This window comes from Doryrhamphus excisus, chromosome 7 (genome assembly GCF_030265055.1).
Source record: "Doryrhamphus excisus isolate RoL2022-K1 chromosome 7, RoL_Dexc_1.0, whole genome shotgun sequence".
Lineage (NCBI taxonomy): Eukaryota > Metazoa > Chordata > Actinopteri > Syngnathiformes > Syngnathidae > Doryrhamphus > Doryrhamphus excisus.
In genome coordinates this window covers 22,368,907-22,381,927 of record NC_080472.1, presented here as the reverse complement: position 1 = coordinate 22,381,927, position 13,021 = coordinate 22,368,907, and the positions used below count along the sequence as shown (strand labels likewise).

Genomic DNA, 13,021 nt, shown 5'->3' with positions numbered 1-13,021 from the left:
AAGTGCTTCCTGCTTCCCAGCATGCCTTGCGGCACTTGTTTTGCAGTAAATCTGCTAAAGCTTTGTGTTCCAGAGGTAACGTAGTTGTTTATAATTACCAAAGTAGTAGTAGTTGTTGTTTACAAACTTGTTACATGTTGTGCTAACATTTTGTAGTTAGCATACCGTCTAGTGGCGCCACTTCGCTTTTGGCTAATGCTTCCCCCGTTAAAAAGATTATTTTTGTGTCTGAAAAGAAGTCGTTTCAAGTTGTTTTTAAGATTTTATGAAAAACATTCAAAATATAACAACAGTTCATAAAATAAGCGAAGTAAGAGCAGAGTTGGAAGTGCTGCTGAGGTCTTGCAGGTGCCTGAAGGCATCATGGGACCGTTCAGTCCCGTTGTTCTTGTCTTCTGTCATGAACGCGTTTAGCACCAAGTCTTTACGCCACTTCCTGGTTTTGGAGTCTGTCCAGTGCTCCGTGTGGCTCACAGCGACTTTTTGCCGTGCAGGCCCAGCGCCCTGCTGACGAGGTAGGGGATGATGCTGACGGTCGCCACGGGGACGGTGGCGCTCTTGCAGAAGGAGAGCAGGTAAAAGAGGGCGGCGGTCTGAGTGGGCGGCTTGAAGGAGTCAAAGAGGTGCAGCAGGAGCAGCGAGCCCAACACGCAGCCCGCCTTGGCCACCGCGCCGCCGGTCCTCTTGGTCTCGGCGTAGAGCGGCGAGTGCAGGCCCAGGCCCAGGCCGAACAGCGTGCCCATGTTGCGCAGGAGGCTGGCGAACGGCGTGGTGTCCAAGTGGACCCACTCGGGCTTCTCGCACCACCTCTGGGCTTTCTCCAGCGTCCACAGGAGGTCCACGCCCAGAGCCTTGAGCAGCAGGTAGAAGCCCACGGCGAAGGAGGTGAGGAAGAGTGTGGTGTAGAAGTACTTCTTCATGCTGGCGTTGTAGATCCACTGAGTTCTGTTGAAGGCCTCGGCCACCATCATGCCTGGCAGCAGAAGACGAGTCCATGACTTGATGTTCGGGGTATGCGACTTTCCAGGAACTTACCTGTGATGACACCAGCGACGACCTGGTGGGGGAAGTGGGCGGCGATGAAGACCCTGGACAGACACACGCACACTTGGACTGCCCAGAACGCGGTCCAAAGAACCGGTTTCAGGTATCTGGAAATGCACAACAGCAAAGTCGTTTCAGTAACTGAAGAACTCGTTCTTCTCCCGAGCCTGGGAAAAAGTTGGCTGGAGATACCGGGACAGGAAAACAAGTCCCGGACAGTCCACATGAGTCAATGATCAACCAAACCCAGACCAGGTAGGACGTCCAGCGTGATAAGTTCAAAGACCGTAAACAAAATGTTGTTGACGACTAAGTATTAGCTTCACCTGTTGGTGTTGGACTTCTTGCCGCCATGTTTCCTCCTTCCGGCCGTGATGGCGAGGATGGAGGTCACCAAGGTGTAGTAGACGCCCGCCGCTCCCATCGCGTGCCCAGAAGGGCTCCCTGGGTGGCAAAGATGGCGTCTTAAGTGTTGGGAAGGATTTGTTTACCCGGAGCTAGCCCGGAGCTCCCGTTTCCTACCTGGCCCGGTCTCGCAGGTCATGGGGTACTGCTCGATGTGAGGGCGAGCGCCGTCGGCGTAGTAAGGCGTGTCGTGGACCCACCAGTATGGCCGCTCACCGAACAGAATCCTGAAGACACAAAAACCCGAACTCGGTGAGTCCAAATCTTTGGAAGCGGACTCGCAGTGGACTCACCATTTGAAGACCAGGTTGAGCCAGTCTCCGATGACCGCCACCCAGATGAGTTTGATTCCCACCGAGGGCCGCAGCGGGAACCAGAGCGGGAAGAAGATGAAGAAGGTGTTCCTGAGGTCCGCCGCCCAGGACACCCAGAGGAACAAGCCCTGGGCGTCCTGGTAGTTGGTCTGCAGGTAGCGGGTGCTGCTCACCCCAAAGCCTTGCATGGCGTCCATGATGGCGTTAAGCGAGGCTACAGTGTCGCCGGCGGTGACACGGCGTTTGTTTTTATAGCCCGGGAGCCCACCGCCCAGACGCATGCTCACGCTGATCTTTGGACCTTGCACATGTGTAATAAAACACTGCGGGCCGGGACAGTTGGGCAGCTCTGGCACACAAACACGGCGTGGAAAAAACACGTCCGTCACATCTGGTAGATTCGCCGGAGAGCGGCACGGGAGCACCAAAACACTTTAGTGACAGAAATGAACACATGACGGTTATTTAAGTGTGGTTTGATGATCTGGAGGAAACATCTCCGTGGTCCGGTTCATTACATAAGATCATCAATGATTGATTGATTGATTGATGATTGTCTGATAAAAAGTGACGGCTCGGGGGGGAAGTTCTCGCACGTGAGACCGTAGTGGTTTGGCGGGTTCTCAGGAGGAGGACAGCATCAGGAGTACTGATGGGTTTGCCGTGAACGAAACGGCTCTTGGAAGCGACTCTTTTGAAGTGAACGAGCTTTTTTTCCTGTTAGTTTTGCAGTTGAATTGTGTCAGCTGCTGGGTTTCCAACCTGCGGTTGCTGGTTCAGAATCATTCCACTTATTTATACATCTTGTCTGCATTATTACTTGCCGACATTTCAAATATCTATCAAATCTATCAAGACTTTTCTGAAAATATCCACATTTTCCATAATTCATGATTTTCTGTGACATTCTTCCCATTGGAAATGAATAGACAGTGTCAATGTCGCCCCCTATTGGTGGAAATGCATGTCACATGTAACGTTGGCTTAGTGCAGGGGTGGGCAAACTACGGCCCGGGGGCCACATCCGGCCCGCCAAGTGTTTGAATATGGCCCGCCCAATCTTTCCAAAGTATTTCATTTAAGTGCTCCTGAAAAAAGGGACACAAGCACATAATAATAATAATTATTATTAGATTATTAGATTATTATAATAATTATTAGAACTATTATGATTATTATAATTATTATATTACTGCTAATTATTATATTTATATATAATATTATTGTTTGCATATTTTACATAATAATATAATTATTTTAATTTTATTGTAATTATTATATTTTATTATTTTTTAAATATAAATATAAAATAATAAATAATAATAGCAGATTGCATGACAATTTTACAGATACAATAATACCAGGTGGACTGTTACGTGTAAAATATATAGTCTGCCCCCCCCCGTAAATTTTGTCATATCAATGCGGCCCGCGAGTCAAAAAGTTAGCCCACCCCTGGCTTAGTGTGTAGTAGGGTGGTCGTCAGATGATTGCTGGTTCAATCCTCAGTTTGTGGATATTTTTCAGCACATTTCTATAATATTTCATCGTTCATTGTACAGTTCAGCATTCATACGCACCTTCAACTGAAGATGTTTCATCTGGGACAGCCTGGGGTGTCCAAACGTCTTCCAGCCACATGGTGAAAAATGAAAGGTAAAAAAGAAGTATTATTATTATTAGTAGTAGTAGTAGTATCTACTTCTTTCTCAAAATATTACTGAGAAATAAATATGAACTATTAAAAACACATTTTTCAAAAATTCCAAGTTTTTTTCTTTTCTTTGTCTTGTTTGTTTTTCATAATTTCCATTCATCCATCTATCCGTCCATTCATCCTTGTGTCCTTCCATCCATCTATCATTCTTCCATCCATCTGTCCCTCCGTCTGTCCATCCTTCCAACCATGCATTCTTCTATCCATCCATCCATCCATCCGGCGGTCCATCTTTCTGTCCTTCCATCCATCCTACATCCATTCTTCCATCCATCCATCATCGTTCTGTCCTTCCATCCATCCATCCTACCATTCATCTAGCCATTCTTCCATCAATCATCCATCTGTCCCTTCGTCTGTCCATCCTTCTATCCATCCTCCATCCATCCATCTGTCCATCCATTCATCCTCCACTCCTTACATCATACTTACATCCATCCATCCATCTTACATCAATCATCCATATTTTTTGTACTTTTTTTTTCCATTTCTGCTTTTAACTTTACTTTTTCTGCAACCAACTATTGTTTTTTGTTTCTCATAATCTTACAATTGAAAAAAATATTTTTTATATTTCTGCTCTAACTTCATGTTGCTAAAATGATTATTTTTCCTCATAATTTTACATAATGTTACTGTCATAAAATTATGACAAGTTTGTGATAAGTTTTTTCTGTCAATATTTTGCCTTAAATCTTGGTGATTTACTGCTACTGATTTATCCATTTTTGATGCTGTTGGGTTTTTTGGTGAAATGATATTTTTAGCATGTGCCGCGGGCCACATTTTGGTCACCCCTGATCTCGTGTTTGTAGTTAATATCTTTTTGTATTCATCATCATTGGATGTCATCCTATTTTGACATTAGAGATGAATGTCAATCTTTTTTTTTTTGTGAGCCGAGCAGAAAGCGTCTACTCAGAAGCCTCCACTGAAGAAGTCACATGCTTTCCGACTCATCAATGGTCAGTTTGATTTCTCTGATGGATTTTAGCAAGGGGGGGTGGGGGGGTATAAAGGTTAAGGAACCCGTCTGTACCGTCCCAAAGGCAAACAAGCCCGCTAGCCTTGAGTAAAGTCCAATGGGGATCACACGCAGACGTAACAGAGGGGACAGAGCTTGGAGGCGTTCTAACTGACCCCCCAAAAAAGACCCCAGATCCGGTGCATGCTCCTCAGGGAACAGTCCGCTATCATGGATCTCCTCCACAGCTGGGGGGTCCAGCTGGCGCAGCACTTGCAGACCAAATACAGCGGATACGAGGGCTTGTTCAGTCTGGCCTCCACAGTAGCAGACCTGCACACCACCTTCTTCTTCTTCTTCCCCGTCTGGTTCCACCTACGGAGGGACACGGGGCTCCGGCTGGTCTGGGTGGCTGTCGTCGGAGACTGGATCAACCTGGTCCTCAAATGGTAATCCCGGCAGAGAGAGAAGCGTTGGGGTTTTGACTTTGCTGGTCTTTCCGTGACAGGGTTCTTTTTGGGGAGAGACCATACTGGTGGGTTCATGAGACCCGCTTCTATAGGGCGGGGGCGGCCCCTTCGCTGCACCAGTTCCCCATCACATGTGAAACTGGACCAGGTACAGTTTGCTTCCAAAGTCCAAGTTATTGTTGTGAGCGGACGTGACGTTGGTGTCCGGTTGACCCGTGAAGTTCTGGTTGCCAGGGAGTCCCTCTGGTCACGCCATGGGCGCTGCGGGGGTCTGGTACGTGATGGTGACCGCACTGCTCGCCATTGCGGCGGAGAAACGATGCCCGCCGTCACTGTACAAGTGAGTGATGTCAAGATGGCCGCTGGCGTGCCTGTAATGCTTGGGTGTCAGATGGAGGTCTACCCACTGTGCAGGGTCCTGCAGGTGCTTCTGTGGGGGCTCATGGGCCTGCTGGTGCTGCTGGTGTGCATGTCCAGGGTCTACATGGCCGCCCACTTCCCACACCAGGTCATCGCCGGCATTGTGGCAGGTTAGTGCGGCCTGTTTGACCGTTTCTTAAAGGGCGCCCTTTTAACTGGGACCTCACTGCCAGGCGTGCTCGTGGCTGAAATCCTGTCCCGGGTGAAGTGGATCTACAGCGCTGGCTTGAGGACCTACACCTTCACCGCGGTCTTCTTGACCTCCTTCGCGGTGGGCTTCTACCTCCTGCTCAAGGCCGTGGGTGTTGACCTCCTGTGGACCCTGGAGAAGGCCCAGCGATGGTGCACGAAGGCCGAGTGGGTCCACATGGACACCACGCCCTTTGCCAGCCTCCTGCGCAACACGGGCAGCCTGCTGGGTCTCGGCCTGGGCCTGGACCTGGACCCGGACCCGGACCCGCACTCGCTCGGGAAGACGAGTCGCGCTTTCAAGACGGGCTGCATCGTGGCCTCGTTAGCGCTGCTGCGTCTCTTGGATGTTTGGACATTTTCCTCAGGGAATCTCGTGACTTTCCACTGCTTGTCGTTCGGCAAGAGCGCAGTTGCACTTTTAATCCCGACCGCCGTGGTTCCTTGGGCTCTCCGCTGCATGGGCACGGGAAACGGGGGCCGGAAGAACCAGAAGAACTTGTGACTTTTGGGAAGGATCAAGGAGACGTTTCACGTTGGAAATGTTGTGCTTGCATATGATCACAAGAAGAACCTTTAAGGCAGGGGTGTCCAAAGTGAGGCCCGGGGGCCATTTGTGGCCCGCAACTGTTTTTTTTTTTTTAAGCCTTCGTCTTATTCCAAAAATATCATTGAGCAACACAATAAAATTTGAAGTAATTTTACAGGAATAATGTAAATATATTAATAATATAATCTAACAAGAAAGCTAATATAAAGTTAATTTATTTAATTAATTAATCCTGTCCTGTCATCTATCTTTCTTTCATTAAATACAGTAAAAATGGGCATAGTTCAGACATAGTTGAATATTTGAGACTGTTGGTGATTAATCGTGATTAATTCATTAAAAAAAACTATGATTAATCTGATTTACAATTTTTTACAATTTACATTTTTAGTTTTTGTCCAAAGACACACAACAACAGATAAAGTTGAAAGTTGTCATTTTTGGAAAATTAGGTTGCTTCATAGTTTATAATGTTACAATTTTGTCAAAAGTTTATGGGAATAAAACCATAAAGTTTAAATAGTTGGAAACTTTAAAGCAGAAATGGAAATAAACAGCTTGAATTTTATAAGGATAAAGTAAAAATATCAACAGAAAAAAGTAGTATTTTAAGAAGAAAAAAAGTTTCAATTTTATGAGAATAAACTTGTAATATTAATATTTATAATGTCATTTTAGTAGTATAAAATTGAAATGTTCAAGTCATAGTATTAAGAGCACAACAAAGAATACAATTTTTGGAACATTTTTAAATATTACAAGACTAAAGTCACATTAGGAGAAAAAATAATAAACTCATAAAAATAATAATAATAATAATAATAAATGTTATTTTAGTGGCACAGAGTTGAAAAACATAATTTTTCAGTTTTTCAATTTTTTCAGTATGTGGCCCTCCTTGGAAAAGCTTTGGACATCTCTGCTTTTATGGCTACGCTCGCATGCTGTTGAGCCATTGTTTGGATTTGACTAGCTCGTGTTTCCCACAATATGTGGCGCTACCTACGCTGATAAACACATTATAACGGGACTGTCTGCGAATGCAGTCGTAGCAACACCTTACAGTAGTCCGTAGTCATTCATTCATTTTCTACCGCTTATCCTCACCAGGGTCACGTGGGGTGCTGGAGCCTATTCCAGCTGTCTTGGGGTGAGAGGCGGGGTACACCCTGGACGGGTGGCCAGCCAATCACAGGGCACATATAGACAAACAACCATTCACACTCACATTCTTACCTATGGCCAATTAACCTAGCATGTTTTTGGAACGTATATATACATATACAAATTTTGCTTTTTATATTTCTTAGCTCGCCTTTTCTCAATAAAAATGTTATGACCGATGATGCAAATGAATTGCAGGCCTGTGGGAAACACTGTTGCTGCACTCCTGGCAAAAGTTTGGAGACACTTTCCCATAGAATAACATGAGAAAGCGCTTCCTATCATTCCTTACTTACATTTCCTTCACTTTTATCATAAGCCTACATTGCAGTATTCACCGTTTTACTGTCACTAGTCTATTTTGCCACGGCAGCCATCACTGGAAAATCCAGTTTCAATTAAAACACATCATAATCATTAGCTTGTGGAGGCGCGCTTACGGTAACGCCCTATGTTTTTTTTTTCCTCTTTCCATCCAGCACTTTATACTGATTAATTCTCTGGCAGGGAAGAGAGTCAAACATTAACCCGAGCATGCTCTGTTCACTCGGCCGGCCCACATACTGTGATGACACGGCCAACAGACGCCGAGGGTCGAGGCTCAGAATACGTTAGGAACAACACGTGATCGATGAAAGGCCTGTTGAGCTTATATTCTACAGTGTATACAGTATTTATCATGCGGTATGTACGCTATATATGTCACAGTTGATAATAATCGTCATAACTACAGTAGAACCTATCAAATGTGAGCAATTTGACTGCGTACTATGACTTGTTGTTGTTATTTTACTCATTATGGACAAGGGGGGGGGCAAGGTCCGAGGCTAGCATACCGCGGCCACACGCGTATGACATAATAACCTTGTGACATTTCCCCACTAGCGAATCTCCAGCCTCCGTCTTATCTGCGAAGGCCCTCGTAATTCTTCTCACGGTTCTAGCTCCTATCAGCGCATATCATATCATGTATACATATAATGGCGGCGTGACGCTGACACCGGCCGAGTGCCGACTGCAGCGACTGTGTCAGCAAGGTTGCGTAACGGTTTTATCAGCGTTCGCACTGGCTTGTTTTCAACGCGGGGCCGTTATCTCGACGAAAACAACACACATGAATCAAACAGCAGTTGAACCACGTTACTCAACTGATACAAGCTAAATGCTACCGGAAAACAAAAGTAGTGAACTTTTTCTTGGTTTAGGTTCTGTTGGCTCCTGTTTCCAAGATACGCGATTGGCTCAAAATAGGACATGTATGCAAAATTAGGCAAAAATGGTCGTTTATCAGAACTTACTTCAGAACGTAGTTCATTCATGAATCCGCTTTGGACGCCGCTAATGATCACAAGGGTCAAAGGGTGTGCTGGAGCAATGCGGCTCTTCTGAAGACATAAAAGCATATCAGAGTTTAGTTCATGACAATATTTTCACTAGCATGCATGAATACATATTTTATTTTTATTTGCAGAAAGTTTTCTCTTGGAAGAGAAATTTCATGAACGCTAGCAGAAACTGACTTTTGCATTAAATTTTCTTGGAAACTCCAAGGCAGATCATTATAAGCAGCTGGTGGCAAACCTTCTGAAGTTCCTACAAAGCAATATGTCACTGATGATATACTTTTTTGCATTCCCAGCTACTAGATTTCTATCTTTCTAGATTCCACCAGGACTATTGCAACTACGGAGAAAAGATGTCGGATAAAGTGGAATCCATCTATGCGTGCTGACTACTGCTGGAATGTACTCAGGGATGACCCTGCTGCCGAGTGGAAGAGACAAAACAAAAAGCCTCCTTCAGATACCCACTAAAGGTAACTTTGTTGTTTTGTTGTCGTTTTCCGTAAGATTCGATCACCTGATAAAGAAGTGCAACATAATATAACACATATGTTATGTTAATGTCATTTAGATAGAGCCAATCTGATACGGATGTGGATTGATATCACGTTTTTATGCTGATATCAAGCCGATAATTACGGGACGTCCCTACTTAAGTCTTAGCTTGATCACATCACAACACATCAGCCTCTCTGTTATGACAGCAAAACGCTTCCCCACACAGTCACCTGATGCTCTTTTAGAACTTCTAGAACAGCAGCGCAATTCCAACGCCATATAAGTAACTTTTCATGCAGAAGTACAATTTGCTGCATTCAAGTATGCTCCGAAATACCAGACCTGGTGTCTCTGAAGGCAACCTCCGCATAATAACGTGTGATTCAAATACATATATTTTTTTAAATTTAATTTTCCCTTTCAAGGCCTGGCGGTGCCATCAAATAGATCAAATGTATCAAATGTATAGACAGTCACAATTTGTTTTTCATTCACCGATTATATTATTTTAAAAATGTGGAGGTCATTCTCTAAGTGCGAGTACATTGAGGAGTACCTTAAGTGTGGCTTTACAAGTGATGAAATACTTAATTTGCTGGTGAATTCACATGGTATTGTACTAAGCAAACGCACATTGGAAATAATTTTGAGGCATGGAAATAATAAAAGGGATGTGGCTGTTCACAACTGTGTAGCCATTTTGCTAAGTGACGGAGATGACTGTGAAAAAGACGGCACCTGCGGCACATGCGCAGTTGGTATCTCATCATTTCAACATTTTTATCTCAAAATGTCGACTTTTTATCTCGTAATTTCGACTTTCTATCTTGTAATTTCGACTTTCTATGTCGTAATTTCGACTTACCATTGGTATATTTTTGTTTCCGGGGCGGAAACGGGCTTCCATAGATACAGTATATAACGATGCTAAAAAAAATAGCTCATACGAGTTTAAGAGGTGATACTTACCAAAAAGGTGTACATTGTGGGAGCTGTTTTTGTTGTCATCAGATACCTTTAGTCGTCTCAGCCATTAAAATCAACAAAAAACGTAAGAAACAAGCGTCTTTGTCACGGGCTAACGATGGCAAGAGAGAAGGCGAGTCTGATAGCAGCTAGCACTAATTGGTGCACGACCAAAATCAGCCTTGCACAGTTGGTCACAGCTGATTGGTTGACAAGTTTGAGTCGTGAAAGAGTCGTTCAAAACGTGAAGGATTTTTTTAACCGAATCTGGACCCACGGGTATTTATTCACCCCTGCTGCCACTAGTAAATTAACAACCGTCCATGCTAGCATAGCGGTCGTTTCAGACGAGTGAGGGAATTGAAACACAAAAAGCTCACATTTCTTATAAAAATGTTTATTCAATAGAATCAATATTTCATGATACTGAAGTGATCTTTGACCTACAAGCCGACTGAACAATGTAAAACATTCCATGTGAAGCCTGGACGATCCTTCAGATCCAGAAGACAGTAAAAGCGTCCCGGGGTGTGGGGGGCAGCAGCAGAGGCGGCATGGGACCCTTGTGGTGAGAGCTTAAAATGAAACCATTCCACCAGCATGTGCGTACTTAACCTTCTTTAATTAAAAGGAAAAAAAAGACACCGTCGCTGAGAATGCGTCTTACACAAGTTCTTTCGTCTCTGAAAGGTTTAAAACAAGAAAAAAAGCATTGTACATTTAAAAAAAAACAGGAGTTGTGTCCGTGTTTGGGGTTTGTTTTGATTGTACTGAAATGACGGAGCCTCTAAGGTGGCGGCGGGGAGTTTGGCGGCAGCGGCGATCAGTACAAGGCGTCGGCGTTACAGCTGCGTGGCCTCTTGATCTTCTCGATGTTCTTCAGGATCATGTCGTGTAACGTCACCTGTGGAGACGAGCGAGTCGGCCGGGTTACGAGGGGAATAAAAGTGCGGCGAGCGCGATGAAAACCTACGTATTGATTTCTGAGCTCCGATACGATGATCTTCAGACTGATGTATTCCTTCTCGTCAATTTCCGATACCGTACGCCGGTAGTCCTCCTGAACGAGGACAAACACAAACATTAGCAAATGTGTCACGTGTGTAAATTGACACGTTTACTCACCACATGGGGGTATTTTGCTATTTTGGAAACCAGCTTTGCTCGAGTGATGTAATATCTGCAAACAGAGACAAACAATTATTCAAAAAGTTTGCCTCATTCCAAAACATCAGTGCTTGCACTTCCATGGCAAAATGAGACCTTCCGATTGGCTGAAGTGGCCATCCATGTAGTCGGAGTCCTTATTTATAAATGGAATGTTTTCCAAATTTGAGCATAGAAAACCTGCTTATGACTGTCTAAATACATTATTAGAGCCTTCTAGACATGAAGTAACACCCCTATAGTGTCCTTTACACTCCTATGTGTCCCGTACCGTGACACCGCTAGCGCCCGTATCCCATCTCATACTCCTACAAACCTGGATATCTGGTCCAGGAAAGCTGCCGCCTCCCCTTCCACCGTTCGGAGCTCAGCAACGGTCTCCTCCTGGATGGACACCCCAAAGTTGTTGCCGTCCTCTATCCTGGGAATGAGCAGCTGCACCCACATTTTTACCTGCACCGGGTGGAAAAAAGTAGAGCTCAGAATATGAAACCGACATTTTATATCCATCACGACGGTCACAACACTCACTGTGTTACATTTCTCTATGAGCGTTCGGATCTCCGGTTTGACCTTTTCTATAAGAAGAACAAGGTTGCCGTTGCTCTTCATCATCCCACCGGGCATGACAAACACCTTGGTGCCAGTCACTAAGTAGAAAGAAAACAATCCACGTCTCCATCTCATCTCATGTTTATCTGAGGTTAAAACTCACCCTTATCCCCGGCATCCTCGTCCTCCAGCTTTCTCTTTTTGGCGTTTTGCTGAGAGACACACAGACAAGACAAATCATAACAAGCTTGACGGTGATGACGGTGTCATAATAAAATGGCAGAGAGGAGCCTCACTCCGTCGATTCCATCGTGGAGGTTTGACAGCAGGATGGGGTCAGGCACAGTCAGGTTTATCTCAGAATGGATCTCCTTCAGCTCTGTTACATTTATAATTGGGTCCTGCGAGACAACAACGTATGTGATAACGCGCAGTAAATGAAGCGGCAACAAGTAACACTAACCTTAAGGAAGTGATCGAGTTCCAGTAACTTCTTTGGGAAAAAATTTGCAACTAGGTCCTCAGCCTGAAATAGATGGAGGAGGGTGGCATGACAGTAAAAGAAACCAAAAGTGTGATCTTACCGGTAGTAAAGACCCACACAGTGCAAATACTTACCTCTGCAGTGATACGTTCTCTAAATGCATCAACCTTCACACACACACAGAGAACAAGATGAATAGTGGTAAGGACTGTAAATTATAACTATATTGCGTGCAAATGTAATTAATGCATAATAGCTAAACCAGTCTACTACATTTAGGCTAACACGGGAGCTAAGAGCTAAGTGGCCTGACTCGGTGTCATCTACGGGTATATTTTGTTTCAACACCGGTTATGAATGTCATTAATAAAGCAGTTGATCGCTATTTTTGTGATATTACACCCACAAAATCTTTGACAGTTTCGTGCTAGCTGGCGGGAAAAAGCAAGGAAAATGGCACTTAGCCGCCGCTAGCATGGCCCGATCGCTCAATCATGCTACAAAAATGAAGCTAAAATGCTAGCAAACGAATGACAACATAAGTTGAGCTTCAACGTGAACGTCCGAAAGCCGGGTCCTACCTTAGTTTTAATTTCATTATCCACTTTGAGCAGTGAAGACATCTTATGCTGTCAGATAGGCGAGTAGCGAATGTGCTAACAGCATTAAATTCACTTGAAAACGTGTGGCTTATTGCTTGCCAGCCACACTTGAGAGCTTGCTGATGACGACATCAGCGAGCGACCAAACAGCTCGATTGTACCGCGCCTGCGC

General features: G+C 44.6%; 3 protein-coding genes across 3 annotated transcripts; 1 reads left to right on the top strand and 2 right to left on the bottom strand.

The window, feature by feature from the left end:
- Positions 1-249: 249 nt before the first annotated feature.
- Positions 250-10,193, bottom strand: g6pc1a.2 (glucose-6-phosphatase catalytic subunit 1a, tandem duplicate 2). The gene is made up of 8 exons (XM_058078223.1): positions 10,048-10,193; positions 8,536-8,622; positions 3,344-3,398; positions 1,743-2,112; positions 1,567-1,676; positions 1,371-1,488; positions 1,036-1,151; positions 250-973 (listed from the first exon to the last, which is right to left on the bottom strand). The coding sequence occupies exons 1-8, from the start codon at positions 10,084-10,086 to the stop codon at positions 471-473; spliced, it is 1,398 nt and encodes a 465-aa protein (XP_057934206.1). The 5' UTR covers positions 10,087-10,193; the 3' UTR covers positions 250-470.
- Positions 4,487-7,416, top strand: g6pc1a.1 (glucose-6-phosphatase catalytic subunit 1a, tandem duplicate 1). The gene is made up of 5 exons (XM_058078238.1): positions 4,487-4,893; positions 4,953-5,062; positions 5,149-5,254; positions 5,329-5,444; positions 5,508-7,416. The coding sequence occupies exons 1-5, from the start codon at positions 4,649-4,651 to the stop codon at positions 6,026-6,028; spliced, it is 1,098 nt and encodes a 365-aa protein (XP_057934221.1). The 5' UTR covers positions 4,487-4,648; the 3' UTR covers positions 6,029-7,416.
- A 264-nt stretch (positions 10,194-10,457) lies between the features above and the next one.
- psme3 (proteasome activator subunit 3) lies at positions 10,458-12,984 on the bottom strand. The gene is made up of 10 exons (XM_058078253.1): positions 12,829-12,984; positions 12,382-12,414; positions 12,227-12,289; positions 12,060-12,164; positions 11,927-11,975; positions 11,743-11,861; positions 11,528-11,664; positions 11,170-11,224; positions 11,018-11,104; positions 10,458-10,948 (listed from the first exon to the last, which is right to left on the bottom strand). Exons 1-10 carry the CDS (start codon positions 12,868-12,870, stop codon positions 10,868-10,870), a joined length of 771 nt encoding a protein of 256 aa, XP_057934236.1. The 5' UTR covers positions 12,871-12,984; the 3' UTR covers positions 10,458-10,867.
- Positions 12,985-13,021: the final 37 nt, after the last annotated feature.